This window comes from Sciurus vulgaris (assembly GCF_902686455.1).
Source record: "Sciurus vulgaris genome assembly, chromosome: 11".
NCBI lineage: Eukaryota > Metazoa > Chordata > Mammalia > Rodentia > Sciuridae > Sciurus > Sciurus vulgaris.
In genome coordinates this window covers 24,629,552-24,645,264 of record NC_136472.1, presented here as the reverse complement: position 1 = coordinate 24,645,264, position 15,713 = coordinate 24,629,552, and the positions used below count along the sequence as shown (strand labels likewise).

General features: G+C 37.5%; 1 protein-coding gene across 1 annotated transcript; it reads left to right on the top strand.

Annotated features, from left to right (window-relative positions):
* Window positions 1-5,356: 5,356 nt before the first annotated feature.
* On the top strand, window positions 5,357-6,310 carry LOC306638499 (olfactory receptor 4C46-like; the record flags this gene model as incomplete). The annotated part of the gene is made up of 1 exon (XM_079101745.1): window positions 5,357-6,310. One exon carries the CDS (start codon window positions 5,357-5,359, stop codon window positions 6,308-6,310), a length of 954 nt encoding a protein of 317 aa, XP_078957871.1.
* Between the last annotated feature and the right edge of the window lie 9,403 nt (window positions 6,311-15,713).

Below are 15,713 nucleotides of genomic sequence, written 5' to 3'. Positions count from 1 at the left end.
CAATCATGATAAGTAAGAACAAACTTGAAGGCATAGCACTGCCTGATTTTGCAATATACTATAAATCTATGCCACTCAAACATTATGACGTTGTCATTAAAATATTCACAGAGCCCAAAGAAACAGAATAGAGAGAGCAGGCATAACCATGCACACACAGTCAGCCAATCTTTGACCAGGATATCAAGAACGTACAATACAGAAAGGATATTCTCTTTTAAGTTGTTGGTGAAACTAGATTTTCATACATAAACATGAAAGTGGATCATGATCTTGTACCATTTACAAAAATCAACTTGAAATTTATTAAAAACTTAAACGTAAGACCTGAAACACTAAAACTCATAGCAGAAAATATGGGGGTAAATTTCCTTGACATTAGTCTTGGCAGTGAGTTTTTAGGTATGACACCTACCATGCAGGAAAAAAGTCAAAAAAAACAAACAAAAAAAGTGGGACCATAACAAACTAATTTTTTTTTATGCATTGCAAAGAAAACAATCACCAAAATGAAAATGCACCCTAGAAAGTGGGAAAAGATATTTGTGAAACTTATCTGGTAAGAGTAGATCCAAAATATATGTGGAATACTTACAAATAAATAATGAAAAGAAAAATCAGTTCGATTTAAAAAGTGGAGAGAAAGAACTGGGCGCAGTGGTGCTCACACGTAATTCCAGAGACTCGGGAGGTTGAGACATCGCAAGTTCAAAGCCAGCCTCAGCAAAAGTGAGGCTCTAAGCAACTCCGTGAGACCTCATCTCTAAATAAAATACAAAAAATATGTCTGGGGATGTAGCTAGGTGGTCTGGTGCCTTTGAGTTCAACCCCTGGTACCAAAAAAAAAAAAAAAAAAGAAAAGAAAAAAAAAGAAAAAAAAGAAAGAAAGAAAGAAAAATGGGAGATGGTCTTGAAGAAATTGTTCCAATGAAGATATGGAGGCTATGCTAATAGCCTACAGGTAAGTGTAAAGAGAAAACTGCAAAGCAAAACCACAACGAGATGTTACCTCAACATAGTTAGAAGAGTTACTAAATATAATGTGTGAGCAAACATATAAAGTAAAGGGAACTCTGGCACCATGTGAGAGGGAATGTAAATTAGTAAAGTCATTATGGAATCTATGTGGAGATTACTCAAAAGCTTAAAATTAGAACTATTTTATAGCCCAGCCATCCTACTATCTGGTACATATCCAAAGGAAATGAAATCAGTATGCCAGAGACATCTGCACTCCCATGTTCCATACAGAATGAATTACAATAATCAAAATAGGAAACAATAGCAAAATCAATCAGTTGATAAATGGATAATGAATTGTGGTACACATACACAATGGAAGATGATTCAGCCATAGAAAGAATAAAATTCTGATTTTTGCAACAACATGGGTAGAGCTGGCGATTATCATGTTAAGTAAAAGATTTAAGGTACAAAGACAAGTTTAAGATCTCAAAAACTAAATCTAAAAGTCTAGAAATTGAGTGTGGAATGGAGGTGACCGTGGCTAAAAGAGTAGAGTACAGAGAATGAAGAACTGTTGATCAAAGGATGATGAGTATAGGGGAAGGGGCTGTTTGGGTGTGATGCAGCACCCCAAATTCTGCTAAGAAAGTAGATCTTGTGTTGGGTGTTCTTATCACAACAATGAGAATAATCAACAAAAACATGAGAGGACATCATTGTAGGAGACTGGCTAGTTTTGTAGCATAGAATGTGGTAACAGTTCCACATAGTAATACATTCACCAAATTATATATGTATAGTTTTTGTATGTTAATGTATCTCAAAGATATTCTATGCTTTTATAATTGCATCAGAATGAATCCTATTGTCATATATAACTAAAAAGAACCAATAAAATATTACTTGTTCAACAAATTTAGTTTTGAAAAATAAAAATGGATATTGACAGACCTGGACTGAATTGTGTGTTTTTGTATATGTATTTACAAATATATATTTTATACAAAATATATACATATGTTTTTGCACATACATTTACATATTATATATGTGACAAACACCTTTTGAGATTACTGAAAACTACCTAAGAAGAAAACAAAAGCTTCTGTTTTATTTGGCAAAGATATAAATGGAACATTCACAAAAGATGATGTACTAATGACCAATGAGATTATGAAAGTTCAAAGTAACATAAATCACTAGTAAATTTTGAATTAAAATTATAATAATTTGTCACTCTGTACCTCCTTGAACAAATAAGTGGGAAATAAGTGAAAATACCAAGTGACCAAATGGCTTAACTTTTCTGTTTTAAGTATGTCCTCAAATGTGTAGTGCTATCTCTTAACCCACACAGGACAGCCCATGAGACCCAAAGATAATCGTAATGTAGAACAGTCTGGGCTTCAGGCTATTTCCCAACACTCTGAGAAACAGGAAGAGCAGCATTTGGAGGAAAGTACTCCAACATGCTACCATTAGTTTTTTGCCTCCTCTGCTTTGCTTTCAGGCAATCAACAAAGGGTTTCAGAAATGGTGAGGCATCAGTCAGCAGCAGGACTTTCCTGGACGACATGCGGCATCAGGGACACTGCACCACTGGTCTCCACACCAGGCTCCTGTTGCCATGCTTTCTAAACAAACCAGGTTCAGAAAGGGAATGGGGACTCCTAAGAGCTTGTGGTCCAAAGTGCAGGAATACAGTTCCCCACCCAAGAGGGGGTGATTCTCAAAAGTTCTTTCCAGGACACCTGCTCCTCAGACAAAATCTTTTCATCGAAGGTAATTAATCCCTAGGAGAGAAAGCACAGCTACTGGCAAGGAACAAGAGTCTTTGTCAAACCTTAAATACTCACATAATGCAAGAGGAAACACCTTCTATTGCAGTCAATTCATCAAAGCATGATTCATCATGAAGAGAGCACCCACTTGAATATATTTGCTCCAAATGTTCTACCTCCTGTCCTGAAGACCAGAGCTGGGTAATGAAAATCATTTTTCCATAGTGAATCAAATAGATCCATTCTGAATTCTAAACCTGGGTTGTTTGTAACACATTTAAGGTTTGGTGTGGGAAGGAAAGAGTTGGACTTATAGGGACACTTCCCTAGTATGTTTTGATTTGATGTAGGATTACCTGAAAAGTCTCTTTCAATTCTGTCTTATATTTTAATATTTAAAGATTCTTACTCTAAGCATAGGTCACTCTGAAAATGGGATTGCTTCTGAACACCTATAAACATCATTAAAATCCTCTAAGACTGACAAGGTAAGTTCTTCAACAGAGCTGATGCTCATTATTGTTAGATTTCATGTACTGTGATTATTACTTTTCAACATTTTTAAATGCGATAATGGTGTATTTCACCTTCACCTTAATTTTTCAAGAGATGATATATCTCATTGACCTGATTTAACAGTGGATAGTTCCAGACTCACAAAGATGAAGCAAAGTTCCTTTAGCAACTAAAGCCAGTATTTTACATGAGACACTCTTGTTAACTAAAATAATTCACTGAGGTGAAGACAAAATGTAAATGCATCTCCCACACAAAAGACTTAATGTGAATACTAGATGCTAAAGACATCAGATACTGAGTACAAGTAAAACATGGAAAACTCTTTCTGGGATCAATGCCTATAGGTAATATAGTTCTCTGTGGCTTCTATAGAAGTAATACAGGAGAGTATTCCTTCTTCGCTCAATGTGTTAATTCTGCACATCTGCTAAGTGCATACATCAAACCCTCAGAAAAATTGTGGGTGTGTTCATATAACCTATGAAGTGATATTCTTAATTTTCATTCCATAGATAGATGACATAGATGTGTGCTTTGCCAGGAAACTTAGCTCAGGAAAGAAGAGTTCTAGGTGGAAGAACCAGGATTTTAAGCAGGTTTCACATTCTCAAGTCAAGATGTTGAACCACTGTGATAGTGGTTTTCCAACAGTACCCACAGAATCTTTGACCCACATCATAACAGTATTAGGGAAGGTAGAATAGGGTGTGAGGGACAGATGAGGACAAAGGGATTCTTCTAAGAATGCAGAAAGATTTATTTTCTAAACATTTGAGGGTTCAAATGAATCACGACATGGCTATGGGTCTGCTGAAGAAATTACTTCATGTAAAGTCTCTCAGGTAGTATTTAATTAATTATAATAATTGTGTTCATGTCAAAAGAGGATTACTGGTACAACATTTGTATAACATGGCAATATAGGGTACGTAAGTAAAAGCTGACAATTTGGAGGAAAAAAAAAATAGAATAAGAAAAACCTGAGTCCTCTTTTTAGCTCTGCTGTTTACTTGCTGGTTGTTTTAGAACAGAATTATTAATTTTTCTGAGTTTTATTACAAGCTAAATAAGTATAAATATACCTATAAAGTGATGGTAGTCAGTAATGACTAGTCTTGCAGTAAGAATTAAATCAACAGGCATCTGAAAAAGCACTTGGGATGCCTGAAGAGTTCAATGAGTTCTGGTTAGCTTTGCCATTGGTAAACCACTGTGAACATTTATATCCAAGACCATTTCCTTACCTGTGCAATGAAGTAGTATGTACCACACAGGTTACTCTAAGTATTAAAAGAATCGTGTGAGCAAAGCACCTTGTACCATGAAATATAGAGAGCAAACATTGCAAAGTAATGTGGCATTGGCTGTTATGAAGTTCTTGAGTTTAGTCACCCAGCATTATGAATTATTTCACAGGAGATTTTTCTGCCTACATTTCCATCACTGTTGCACTGCTGTTCTTTACATCAGCTCTCAGGGAGTGTCTACTACCTGGGGTTTCTGGATCTGGCTTCCACTATTCACTGAACCTTGATCAGCTTCTTCCAGGACACACAGGGGCATTTATAAGAGTAACACCCCAGACTCCCCCTTCCCCAAGTACCTTGCCATACTTGCACTCATTTTCTCAGTTGTTTGTAGTTTCCCTTTCCCTAAGAATAAAGTTGAAAATTTTTAGATATGCAATGATGGCTCTTGCATCCATCGTCTGCAGTATTTATGAGTTTCATTGCCACAATTTGTTCAATCTTTTACTTATATTTAGTCTCCTAAATACTAGCGTAGTTTTCTACTTTCCACAGAAAAGCCCATGTATTCAGCAGGAAGGCCTCCTGAATTTAGGACTATAAAAGTTCCTCAAGCACATGCTTCTTGCCCAATCATCAGTCAGGAGGCATCTGAATTATCTATAGGATCCCAGAATCAATATTTTTGAATCAACAAAATCTGTGAAACAAGTAGTAGAATGCATGAGATTTCACAGCACAATACATTCCAGCCATTCTTTCTTTATTACACAGAGAAGTTTAACAAATTCAAGATTGTACTGATGTTTTTCAGGTAATGTAATAAAGTTGCAGAGGGTATACATGGAGAAAAGGAGCAATGTGACAGAGTTTGTTCTTCTGGGACTTTCACAAAACCCAAAGATGCAAAAAATTATATTTGCTGTGTTTTTGCTCATCTACATCATCACAATGATAGGAAATTTGCTCATTGTGATAACCATCATTGCCAGCTCACTTTTGGGCTCCCCCATGTACTTTTTCCTGGCCTATCTCTCCTTTATTGATGCCTGCTATGCCTCTGTCAATACTCCTAAACTGATTGTGGATTCACTCCATGAAACAAAGACCATTCTGTTCAATGGATGTATGGCCCAAGTCTTTGGGGAACATTTCTTCTCGGGTGCAGAGGTCATCCTGCTGACAGTGATGGCCTATGACCGCTATGTGGCCATCTGCAAACCCTTGCACTATGCAACCATCATGAACTGGAGAGTGTGTATGCTGCTAGTGGGAGTGTCCTGGATGGGAGGCTTTCTCCATGCAACCATCCAGCTCCTCTTCATCTTCCCACTACCCTTCTGTGGCCCTAATGTCATAGATCACTTTATGTGTGACCTGAGTCCTTTGCTCAATCTGGCCTGCACTGATACCCACATTCTGGGGCTCTTTGTCATTGCCAACAGTGGGTTCATCTGCCTGCTAATCTTCCTCCTCCTGCTGGTTTCCTATGTTGTCATCCTGTGCTCCCTGAGGACGCAGAGCATGGAGGGTAGGCGCAAAGCCCTTTCTACCTGTGTCTCCCACATCACAGTGGTGGTATTATTCTTTTTTCCCTCCATGTTTGTGTACTTGAGACCTGCAGTTACATTACCTATTGATAAGGCAGTTGCTGTTTTCTACACAATGATAACTCCCATGTTAAATCCTTTGATCTACACCTTGAGAAATGCCCAGATGAAAAGTACCATTAAGAAATTATTTACTAGGAAGTTTCTCTCTGTTGGACAAATAAATATGCCTGAAGATCAGCATTGATTAAACTGAAAAAAAGTGTCAAGATGCCCTTTGAATGACCTCACCAAGCAGCACTTTAAAGACAAAACTGTTATTCACTCAAAGCTTCTGCTTTGCTCAATCTCATTCATCAATTCATGAGATTTATCAAATTGTTATGTGCATGTATGAACATGTCATACCCTGATTATGCATAGTTATAATGCAGCAATATTTTTAAATTCTGCATTGATGGAATTACAAATGTGTGAATAAAAAGGAAACAACAAACTCAGGACCATGTTGCATGTTGGAAAAATCTACCAAATTAAGACTTGTTTTTTTTATCTTTATCTATGACATTAATTCATAAGCTGTCCTTCTAATAACAACAAAATAAGCAAACATTTGTATAGATGAGAAATCTTTATAACACTCAAAGTAAGCAGAACTATTATCCCCATTGTATCTGAGTATGACTAGTTTTCTAGATCATTCTATTATTTCCCATGTTACATGACCATGCAATGACAATAAATAAATACATTGTATATATGTGCTAAATATTATTTTTTAAAAAGACTACTGAGGATACATTCTGTTTAGAAATTGATTTTCCAAACCTAAAAATCCAATAATTTTTGTAAATATCTTTTATAAATATATATATATATCACATTTTATAGTAATGCATTTTGGATAATATTATGGAATTACAGACTACAGTTATAAACCTGAGGGACATTTAACCTTGAGTTGTAAACAACATAGATTTGATCATGTTTCTGAATTTCCTTGTAGTCTTCAGAAAAATTTTTATAACTCAGATTATAAAATTATCAATGCTGATAACCCACTAGAGTGATGGATCACACAAAAGAAACTTAAATGTTGCATAGGAACTCCAATTTGATAATGCACAGCTGGACTCCATGAAGTACTCGCCTGTTTGCTAGCAATAGTTTCCCTAAAGCAGCACCAAGTTTGGTCCCTGATAAGCAGTAAATGATTATAAAGAAATATAAATAAATTTGGTAAAATGAGTACTGGGGACTACAAGATTTTTTTTTTTTCCTACCCTCAATCTGATTCAGATTTGGAGTAGAATTTAAGCTTGACCACCAAAAGAAAGCACAATTTTTTTTTTTTTTTTAATCCTATAGGAACTGAGCAATGAGAAAGAGCTTGAGACTGACAGTCTCATCATAGGAGAAAAATATTAGACCTTGATATTCTCTCAGCAAGATTTCACTATCCTATGCATGTGAGCTACTTATGACTTTTTTATGTAATTTTGAGGTATCATTTCAGTAGTAAGACCTATTTGTCAAAGTATATCACTTTCTCTACACAAAAGCAATTTCAGGATTTTTTTTTTATTCAGTGATTCCTTCGCTCATTAAAAAAACACAGTGACTTGAGGGATTGCACTGAGATGAATGAAAACACACCAATTTCTTCCTTCCCAGAGATTAAGATCCATGGAGAGACTCCCAGAAGGGAGTGGGAAAGTACAGCTGAGAGTTAAATATACATGTTAAGATGGACAGAGAGCTATGGAAGAATGTTCATGGTTGACAAACAAACACCTCACCTGGGGAGGGGTATAGATGGAAAAGGATTTCTACAAGGAAATATATAAAAATGGCACATTTTTCCTGGGTAAGGAAAGTAAAGAGGCAAGAGATTGGATCAAAGCATCCCTATGATAGATAATGCTTAACAAAGACCAGGAGGCAAAAAATATAATTATGCAGGAAACCTAAATAATTCAACATAGTTGGGGATATTAGTTTAAATATTCATTCAGCAATTATTTAGTGAAACTGCACACTAAGCTGGTATAAAGGTAAATTGTAGAGATCCAAGATAGCAGACTAGAGGGAGGCTGCATTCCTCGCCCCTTTTTAAATCAAGTTTCAAGTCTGAGACTGGAAAGTCAGAAATGGGCCAGATCTCAAAATCTTGTTACAGTATAATGGTAAGGATCACGGAGAAAAATTGAAAGTATTTTTAAAATGGCTAGCGATGCTATTAGATTTTATAATTAGATTAATGATGCAATTGGATTTACAGTGAAAACTCAACTTACAGTTTGATAAATGAATGCAGGAAATGAGATCAGCAGCAGAAGAGCAGAAGCCTATTGTCATGATCTGATTGTGAAAGCCACAGATTGAACTCTGATCCTGCTGGTGAAGAGGCAGAGTACAGTGGACCCTGGAGTTATGCTCCAGTCCCCTCCAAAAGGCCAGTGTGCACCATACCCAGTGACTGTGACTCTGGGCTGTGAACACTTCACAGCCCTACAATTCTCTGAACAATTACACTAAAGAAAATGGGAGCTTCGGTTCATGGATCTTCTCTACCCAGTTAGACTCCTCAAGTGGGGAGTAAAAGACTATCACAAAAGTATAAGAATGTTGGGTCCTCTTGTCTTCAGGTAGAAAAAGTTTGGAATAAAGTGAATAGTCCAGAGCAGTCAAGGCCCCAGGTTAAAACCAAATTTACTTTGATAAAACATACTTCTTCTTACCTTGTCAGTTTCCCTCAGTCCCTGCTTGTCTATTACCTTCATAGAAATCCCCACATCAGTTTCTGTGTCTCTGCAACACAAAATGACAGGGAAAGAGACAAGCCACAGGTAAGATTCAGGTTCTGCCTCCCATGACAAGATGGATGAGAAAGATGGAAGTTAGAGATCTGTGAGTCTTTGCAAGTGAATAAAGCTGCTCTATATTCTGTAGTAGTGTCCTCCTGCTACCAGTAGGTGGTCTTTCCACCTCTGTATAAGGATTATTCAACATTGCCTGAAGATTCTCTCATGGCCTCCCCTGAGGCAGTTGCCCTGAAAGACATTGGTGACTCTGCTTGGGACTAACCCCACCTCCTTCATTGCTTCTAGACCCATATCTAGATTCAAGTCTAAAGTTAAAGAACTACTAAGTGTGACCCTGACTAGGCGCACTACACTCCAGAAAACTACATGATTTTTCTAATGTATGTAGACAGGAATCCAGGAAAATATGTGTAAATGAATATCAAGTGTGGGATAATGGTGGAACAAAGTCAAATCAGGCCAAATTTATAGATGCAAGTTCACAAAGCAAATTTTCTTAGAGTCGTGTGTAATAGAGTTAGGAAAGGCTCTGTTTGGTTAGTTAGCTACAACAAGGACCAGCATGTAGTCTTCATGAGTGAGCTAAAAATGGTAAGCATTCAAGGATTTAGAATTAAATAGGGAAAGCTTAGAGAAATTGAAATGCACTGTGATTTGTCATTTAAGACTCACCCACCATGAATAAGTTCAATAAATAACTTTTAGCACAACTATGAATAATAGGTTTGTGAGAGGAGTCCTGACATCCTTGAAGATTTTGGTGATTGCTCTTCCCTGCTGGTGGAACCCCACAGTGGGAACTGTGGTCCCTGAACTGGAGAAACCTAGAAGCAATGTTAATAATTGGGTCCACAGATGGCAGGAGTCAAGTGGCAGCACTCTACCTCCAAGGTCTGGGTGGTATGGCCACCACTGTGAACAACAGTGTTAAAGAAGAAATCTGAATAATTCTACCAGAAAAATCTATGACCTTGGCTGTTTGATTTTAGGCTTCCTAAAAGTGAAATATTACAGAAATCCGAAAGAGTTCTTACTTGCTAGATTTCAGCAGAAAAGTTTTCAGTGAATCAAAGCAAAACTGAATTTAGAAAACAGAAAGTCATGTTCTGTCAATCAACTTCCTGACTTGAGTCACTCTGAAGATTCAGAACCCCTAAAATGAAAGAGAAGTTGGGTGTGCTTGAGGTAGGAACAGGAACACTGTCTAAAATTTATGTGAAACTTTCTTCAACCCTTATTCAAGGTACCCTAAAGCCCTTTTCAGGGTAACAATTCATTAGGCAAAGGGAAATAATTAGGTACCTCTGTGACTACTGGACCCCAAATATCAGTTGGCACTAATTAAAGAACACCTCAACATTAATATGGTCCTCAAGAGGAAGGTCTCATGAAGATTAGGAGATGAAAGAAATTTTAATACAGCTTTTTCTCTCTGTGTCCTGTGTCCCAGACTCATTCAGTGGTCATTTATGCTTTTATGAAATAAAATTAAGAAGCATCTCTACACTGGCATCCTGACCTACAGAGATGAAAAGCTTATGGTGGGAAAGTGGAAGCTGGTACAACTGTCTCTATCTAGAAAAATAGGGGGGAAAAAGCAAAATTGTATTTTACATAGTATAGTGTTGCATGAAAAATATAAATTGCATTCCTGGAGGTATTTCAGAGCTTCTTGCCACTATGAAGACCTTGAAGGATATACCAGGGCTGATTTTTACCACATTCACCTGAACTATTTGTCCTGTATAGAATAGAAATGGTTTTAGCAAACTTAGTGGAATACAATAAGGTTAATCAGAAGGAGACTCCAGGTGTGGCTGCTGAACCAGATATGATTTCCTTGCTTGAAAAAATTAACATATATCCCTGGTGCCTGATATGCAGCTACTGATCTGGCAAAGGCTTCTCCATACCTTTCGATAAAAGACCATCAGAATGACTGTGTTTTCATCTAAAAATACCAGCAATGAATATTTTTTTCTCCTACCCCAGGAGAAGGTGATCCAGCCCTGTGACATGGTCTGCTGTGATATCATAATGATCTTCCGTGGTGTCATAGTGAGCTACTAGAGTGCCAAAATGACCTCTCTTTATGTCATAATGCCCTGCTGTGGTGTTAAGGACCTGTTTTGATGTCATAATTACTAGCTGTGGTGCACAAATGACCTGTTGTGACATCATAATGACCAGCTGTGGTGTCATAATGACTTTCTATTTAGTCATAACTTGCCATGATGTCATAATGACCTGCTGTGGTATCACAATGACCTACTGTGGTCATAATGACTAGCCATGGTGCAATAATGACCAGCTATGAGGTCATAATGACCTGATGTAATGTCATAGTGATCTGCCAAGATGTCATAATGACCTGCCATGATGTCATAATCACCTGCTGTATTGTTATGATTTGTTGTCCTGTTCTAATGACCCATTATAATGTCATGATGACCTGCTATGGTTGAGAGTTCTGAGGCAGGAAGATGAGTCAGCTGGGTTGAACTGTCTTCTGGAGTATTTTGTTTTCTATATCATGGAATCACTAAGGTTACATTAGATAGTGGAACTATGGCCAAGTCATTTCCCAAATGTTGGTTTTATTTTCTCAGAAGGATAAAAACTTTGGATCTAAAATGAAAAATTTATTAGAGCTAAATATGTTCTTTGGATTTGTTCTCCTTTCATTTAGTCATTCAACACATGCCATCCATTTATCTAATATGCCCCATGTTCTTGCTAGGCACTAGGAGAGACACACGCATGAGAATCTCAGGGCTCATACTCTACTCTGAGTACAGATAGCAATACTTTACATGTAAACCAGTAATTTCAGTGACATGTGACTGGTGCTTCAAGTGTTGTGGAAATTGAGAAGTATTGGTTTTCCTTATGTCTATGTTTTCTTATTTATACGGATAGAATAATATCTGTGTTACAATATTTGGGGGTGGGATTAAAAAGTAATAAGTAATAAGTAAAAGGGCCTATGCACTATCCAGCACAAAATAAATGTTCAATGCTTTTTTATTTTTTTTTAAAAGGCTTATGATAACAGCAGAAGGTTGACACAGCAAGGAAAGAGAAATGTCTGGTTTTACCTGGATCTGCCAAAATCTTTGCAGAACTAGGTCTTGAAGGATGACTTCATAGGTGGTGAAGAGAATTAGAGGGTGGATAATCATGTGAAATTCAGTGTTCTAAGTGAGAATTTTGTTGCAGTCTAATTACTTAAGCTGTCTTCAGAGAACCCGTAGGAAAGTTAGGTTGAGATGAGTTTACGAATGGCTTCATGTATCATGCCAATGGAGACATCTTTAGATAATAATGAAGAGGCACACAGATCTTTGGCGAGAGGAGTAAGGCACTCAAAAATTATATATATCTAAACAAGCAACAACAAGATGGGAAGGACAGAGGATATTTGGTGACCTTGTACCTAAGTAGAATGATGAAAAATTATTGCGTATTATGTCTACATCTATTGGAGAAATGGAAAGACAACACAGGAAGAGAAACAATTCATTTGCTTTTGGAAACAATTGGTATATTTGTGCTACATTAAACTAGTCCAGGAGATGGAATTTACCACTCATCAGTGGTAGTATTTTATTGGAACTGGCAGCACTAATACATGAGAATAATTAATCTATTGGAGTATGCGAGATGGAGGGAAATGTAATTCATGAGCACCTGCCTGAGTCTATTTGGCAAGAAATGGTATTGTCAACCTTCAGTTTATCAGCATGTAAAGTGCTAAGATCACAGTGTATTCAGAAGAGAGTTTTCTAAAGACCTCAGAAAACATTTCTGAAGTTTCATGGTGCTCTGGTTGATTTTGTTTGTTTGTTGTTAGATTTTTTAAAATCTACAATGCTTTGTTTCACCTTGAAATTTCTTTCTTAGAAAATAAAATATAGAACTTAGTCTAATATTTACTTAGTAGTCTAGTAAAATTGTGCTCCTTAAATTTTTTTAGCAGTGAACCAGTGGAAGAGACTGATTTTGACCATTTGAGTATTGGAATATATATCTTAGATTGCCTTAGATGATAAAGAAACCTGTGTCTGCTTGCTTTTCTTGTAAATGCTGCAGTATAGGTTACACTGCATTACTGTGTTGTAGTGTAGCTTGGTGCTCTGCTGTGGGAAGCATTAGTGTGCAGTCCTACATTGGGAGTTTGTCCTCATTATGGCTGATCTGATCACAGTAATACTCATGAAGCCAAGAGAATGAACAGAAATTGATTTGGTCTTTCACTAAATGTTTCACAGTCTACTGGATCATAATCATTACCATTTGCCATGCAGCTCTTAAAATAAGTAAGACTTAGTCTTTTCACTCTCTGTCCCAGAATAGCCAGCAGATTTTAAAAAACTGATAGATAGGGGCATATCTCAGAAGTCATGCACTCAAAATCGTTATTACAAGCTAGGTGGGGAGACAATATCCACACTTACCCTCTCTCCATTTTCTCTCTTCATCTTCATATTTAGAAATGTCGTACATCTTCCACTCCCTGCTTTGTCTTGGACACCACTATTATTGTGGGCTGATGTCTACCTTCTCTCCTTCCCTTTCATTCCTACTATTTCTCAATGTTTGGATTCTATATCCAGGTATCATCAATCCCCTTTTCCTAATTTGAGATCTATATTAAGTATATCATTCTGAATGTTGAGGGTTTCTGATCCCAGTTTTGAAAAATAGCAAAATAACAGTACCATGAAACATGCCTTTGTATGTATGGTTAAGATGTGTTTTCCTCCATTGCCTGATGCATAATTGTATAATTTCACCTATCATGCATGTTCTATTCTATTAAAGAAGAAAATAGATGTTAAAACAGTTTCTGAATCTTTGGAGCACCAATTTTACTATACGATTTAGGAGTGAAAGAAATTTATAAAGAATCATCGCTGGTATCCCAAAATATAGAAGAAAGAACAGGGAAGAGCAGGCCAGAGGAAGTGTCCCAGGAAAAACAATCTCTGATGTCTCTCCCAGGTGGTGGTGGAGGGGATCACTCATGCCCAGGTGGCTCCAGATGTACTTGTGACTGGAATCCATATGCAGAAGCCCAATGAACTTTGTTCTCCTCCCTCCTGTACCTGTTTAAATCCATGTCTGACTGATTCTCATTAAAAAATGTTAGGATCCAAGGATCTCGGGAATCTCCTGTCTGGTTTTGTCTCTAATTCAACTGTCCACTTTAATAGGAGTCACTTTGTTTCTGAATCCAGGCCTTCTGGGCCAATGCATGGCAAGGTGAAATGCAGCCATATATTCTTAGAATACGGGTGACAATTTTCCTAGTCATTCCCTTCCAGCCTTTGCTGTTTTTATGTGTACAGGCTGCTGCAGTTTCATGATTGGGTTTCCCAGTGAAGAGGGAATTTTCTTCTGATGATGTACCCTGAGAGGACTTGTTTTCTGCTTCCCAACCCTGTGATCTCCCAGGGCCTGGGTGTAGGGACTGTGTAGGGACATGTTGGATGCTATTTTAGAAGTGGAGTTGCTGACCTTCAGGGTGCAGCAAGAAATGGAAAGCTGGCTAACTTTTCTGTTGTCCCTCTGCCCTGACTACTGGTTCCTCTCAGCCAACTGATGCCCAGAAAGCAAGAAGGGTAAGGTGCATCCGGCAGATTCAATGGCACTGCTGTATTGGAGGAGACAGAGAGTGGTAGAATCTGCCTTGGGCAGGCAAGGCCCAACATCTGGATGTACACACCTAATTGGAAACATGCTGATTGCCCACTGCATTGCCTGGTGCTGAAGCATCAGCTATCTAAACATTGCATGTTTAGATTTTCTGTTTGCCACAGATACCCAGATGTGGTATGGGCTGTAAGCCAAGTCAAACCTAATTGTCATTATTATGGGACTGGGTGTTTGAGGAGTATCTCATGAACTAAATATGTGGGATTATGTTATGGCAATCTTAAGCACCTGAAACAAGCTTTTCACTTTGTTTGTAGATTGAGAGAGGAGATGATTATCAGGATCAAGATATTTTCCAATTCACAGATATTTAAGCAGAGATGTGAAAGCCAAGTAGAAGTTCACCCAAATTGCCCATGAGAAAAAGAATTCCAGGCAACGAAAGCACATAAAAACATTGTCCATATTGTCATATTGTTGTCTGTAAAACTCCTAAATTCTAATTCTACTAGAGGAAGGCAAAAGACATGATGCTCACCCAGTTTTTTCAACTCTAGACAAATATCTTGTCTCTACAATGTAATTGATCTGGCCCATGCCTCTTTATATAACATGGGCTGTTGGAGGAGCACTTGATGTCTCACATCTCTTTCTATCATGCTGGCCAAGCTGAACATCAATTCCTCATCTGTATTGTTTTAATAGCTTTCTAATTGGCCTATGTAATATCAACAAGGCTTGCTGAAACCTAAATGGCATTCTGTCATTCTTGAGCACAAAATCTCCCAATGGTTAGTCATTGCATCAGAGCAACAGCCTGAAGTTGTTGAATATTTGAAAGACACAGATAGAACTGATGATCCCTGAGTTTTTGATGCCATCTCCTGTGACTTAGGTCTAGATTCATTTGATTTTCTTGTAATTCCTGCACATGCTGGTTATGAACCTATGGTAAGGACATTGTAATGAGCATCTTTCTCTATGCCTGAAACACTTCCAACCCACATGTCTGTCTGGCCTGCTCCCTTCCTGCCTTCATATTTCTTCTCAAAGTTCAATTTATAGGCCTTTTGTGACTAAGTCATAACATCTCCTTCAGTACTGCTTTACTACATAACAGTACTAAGATTTCCCTCATAGTACTTATTATCTCCTCAATTTTGTATT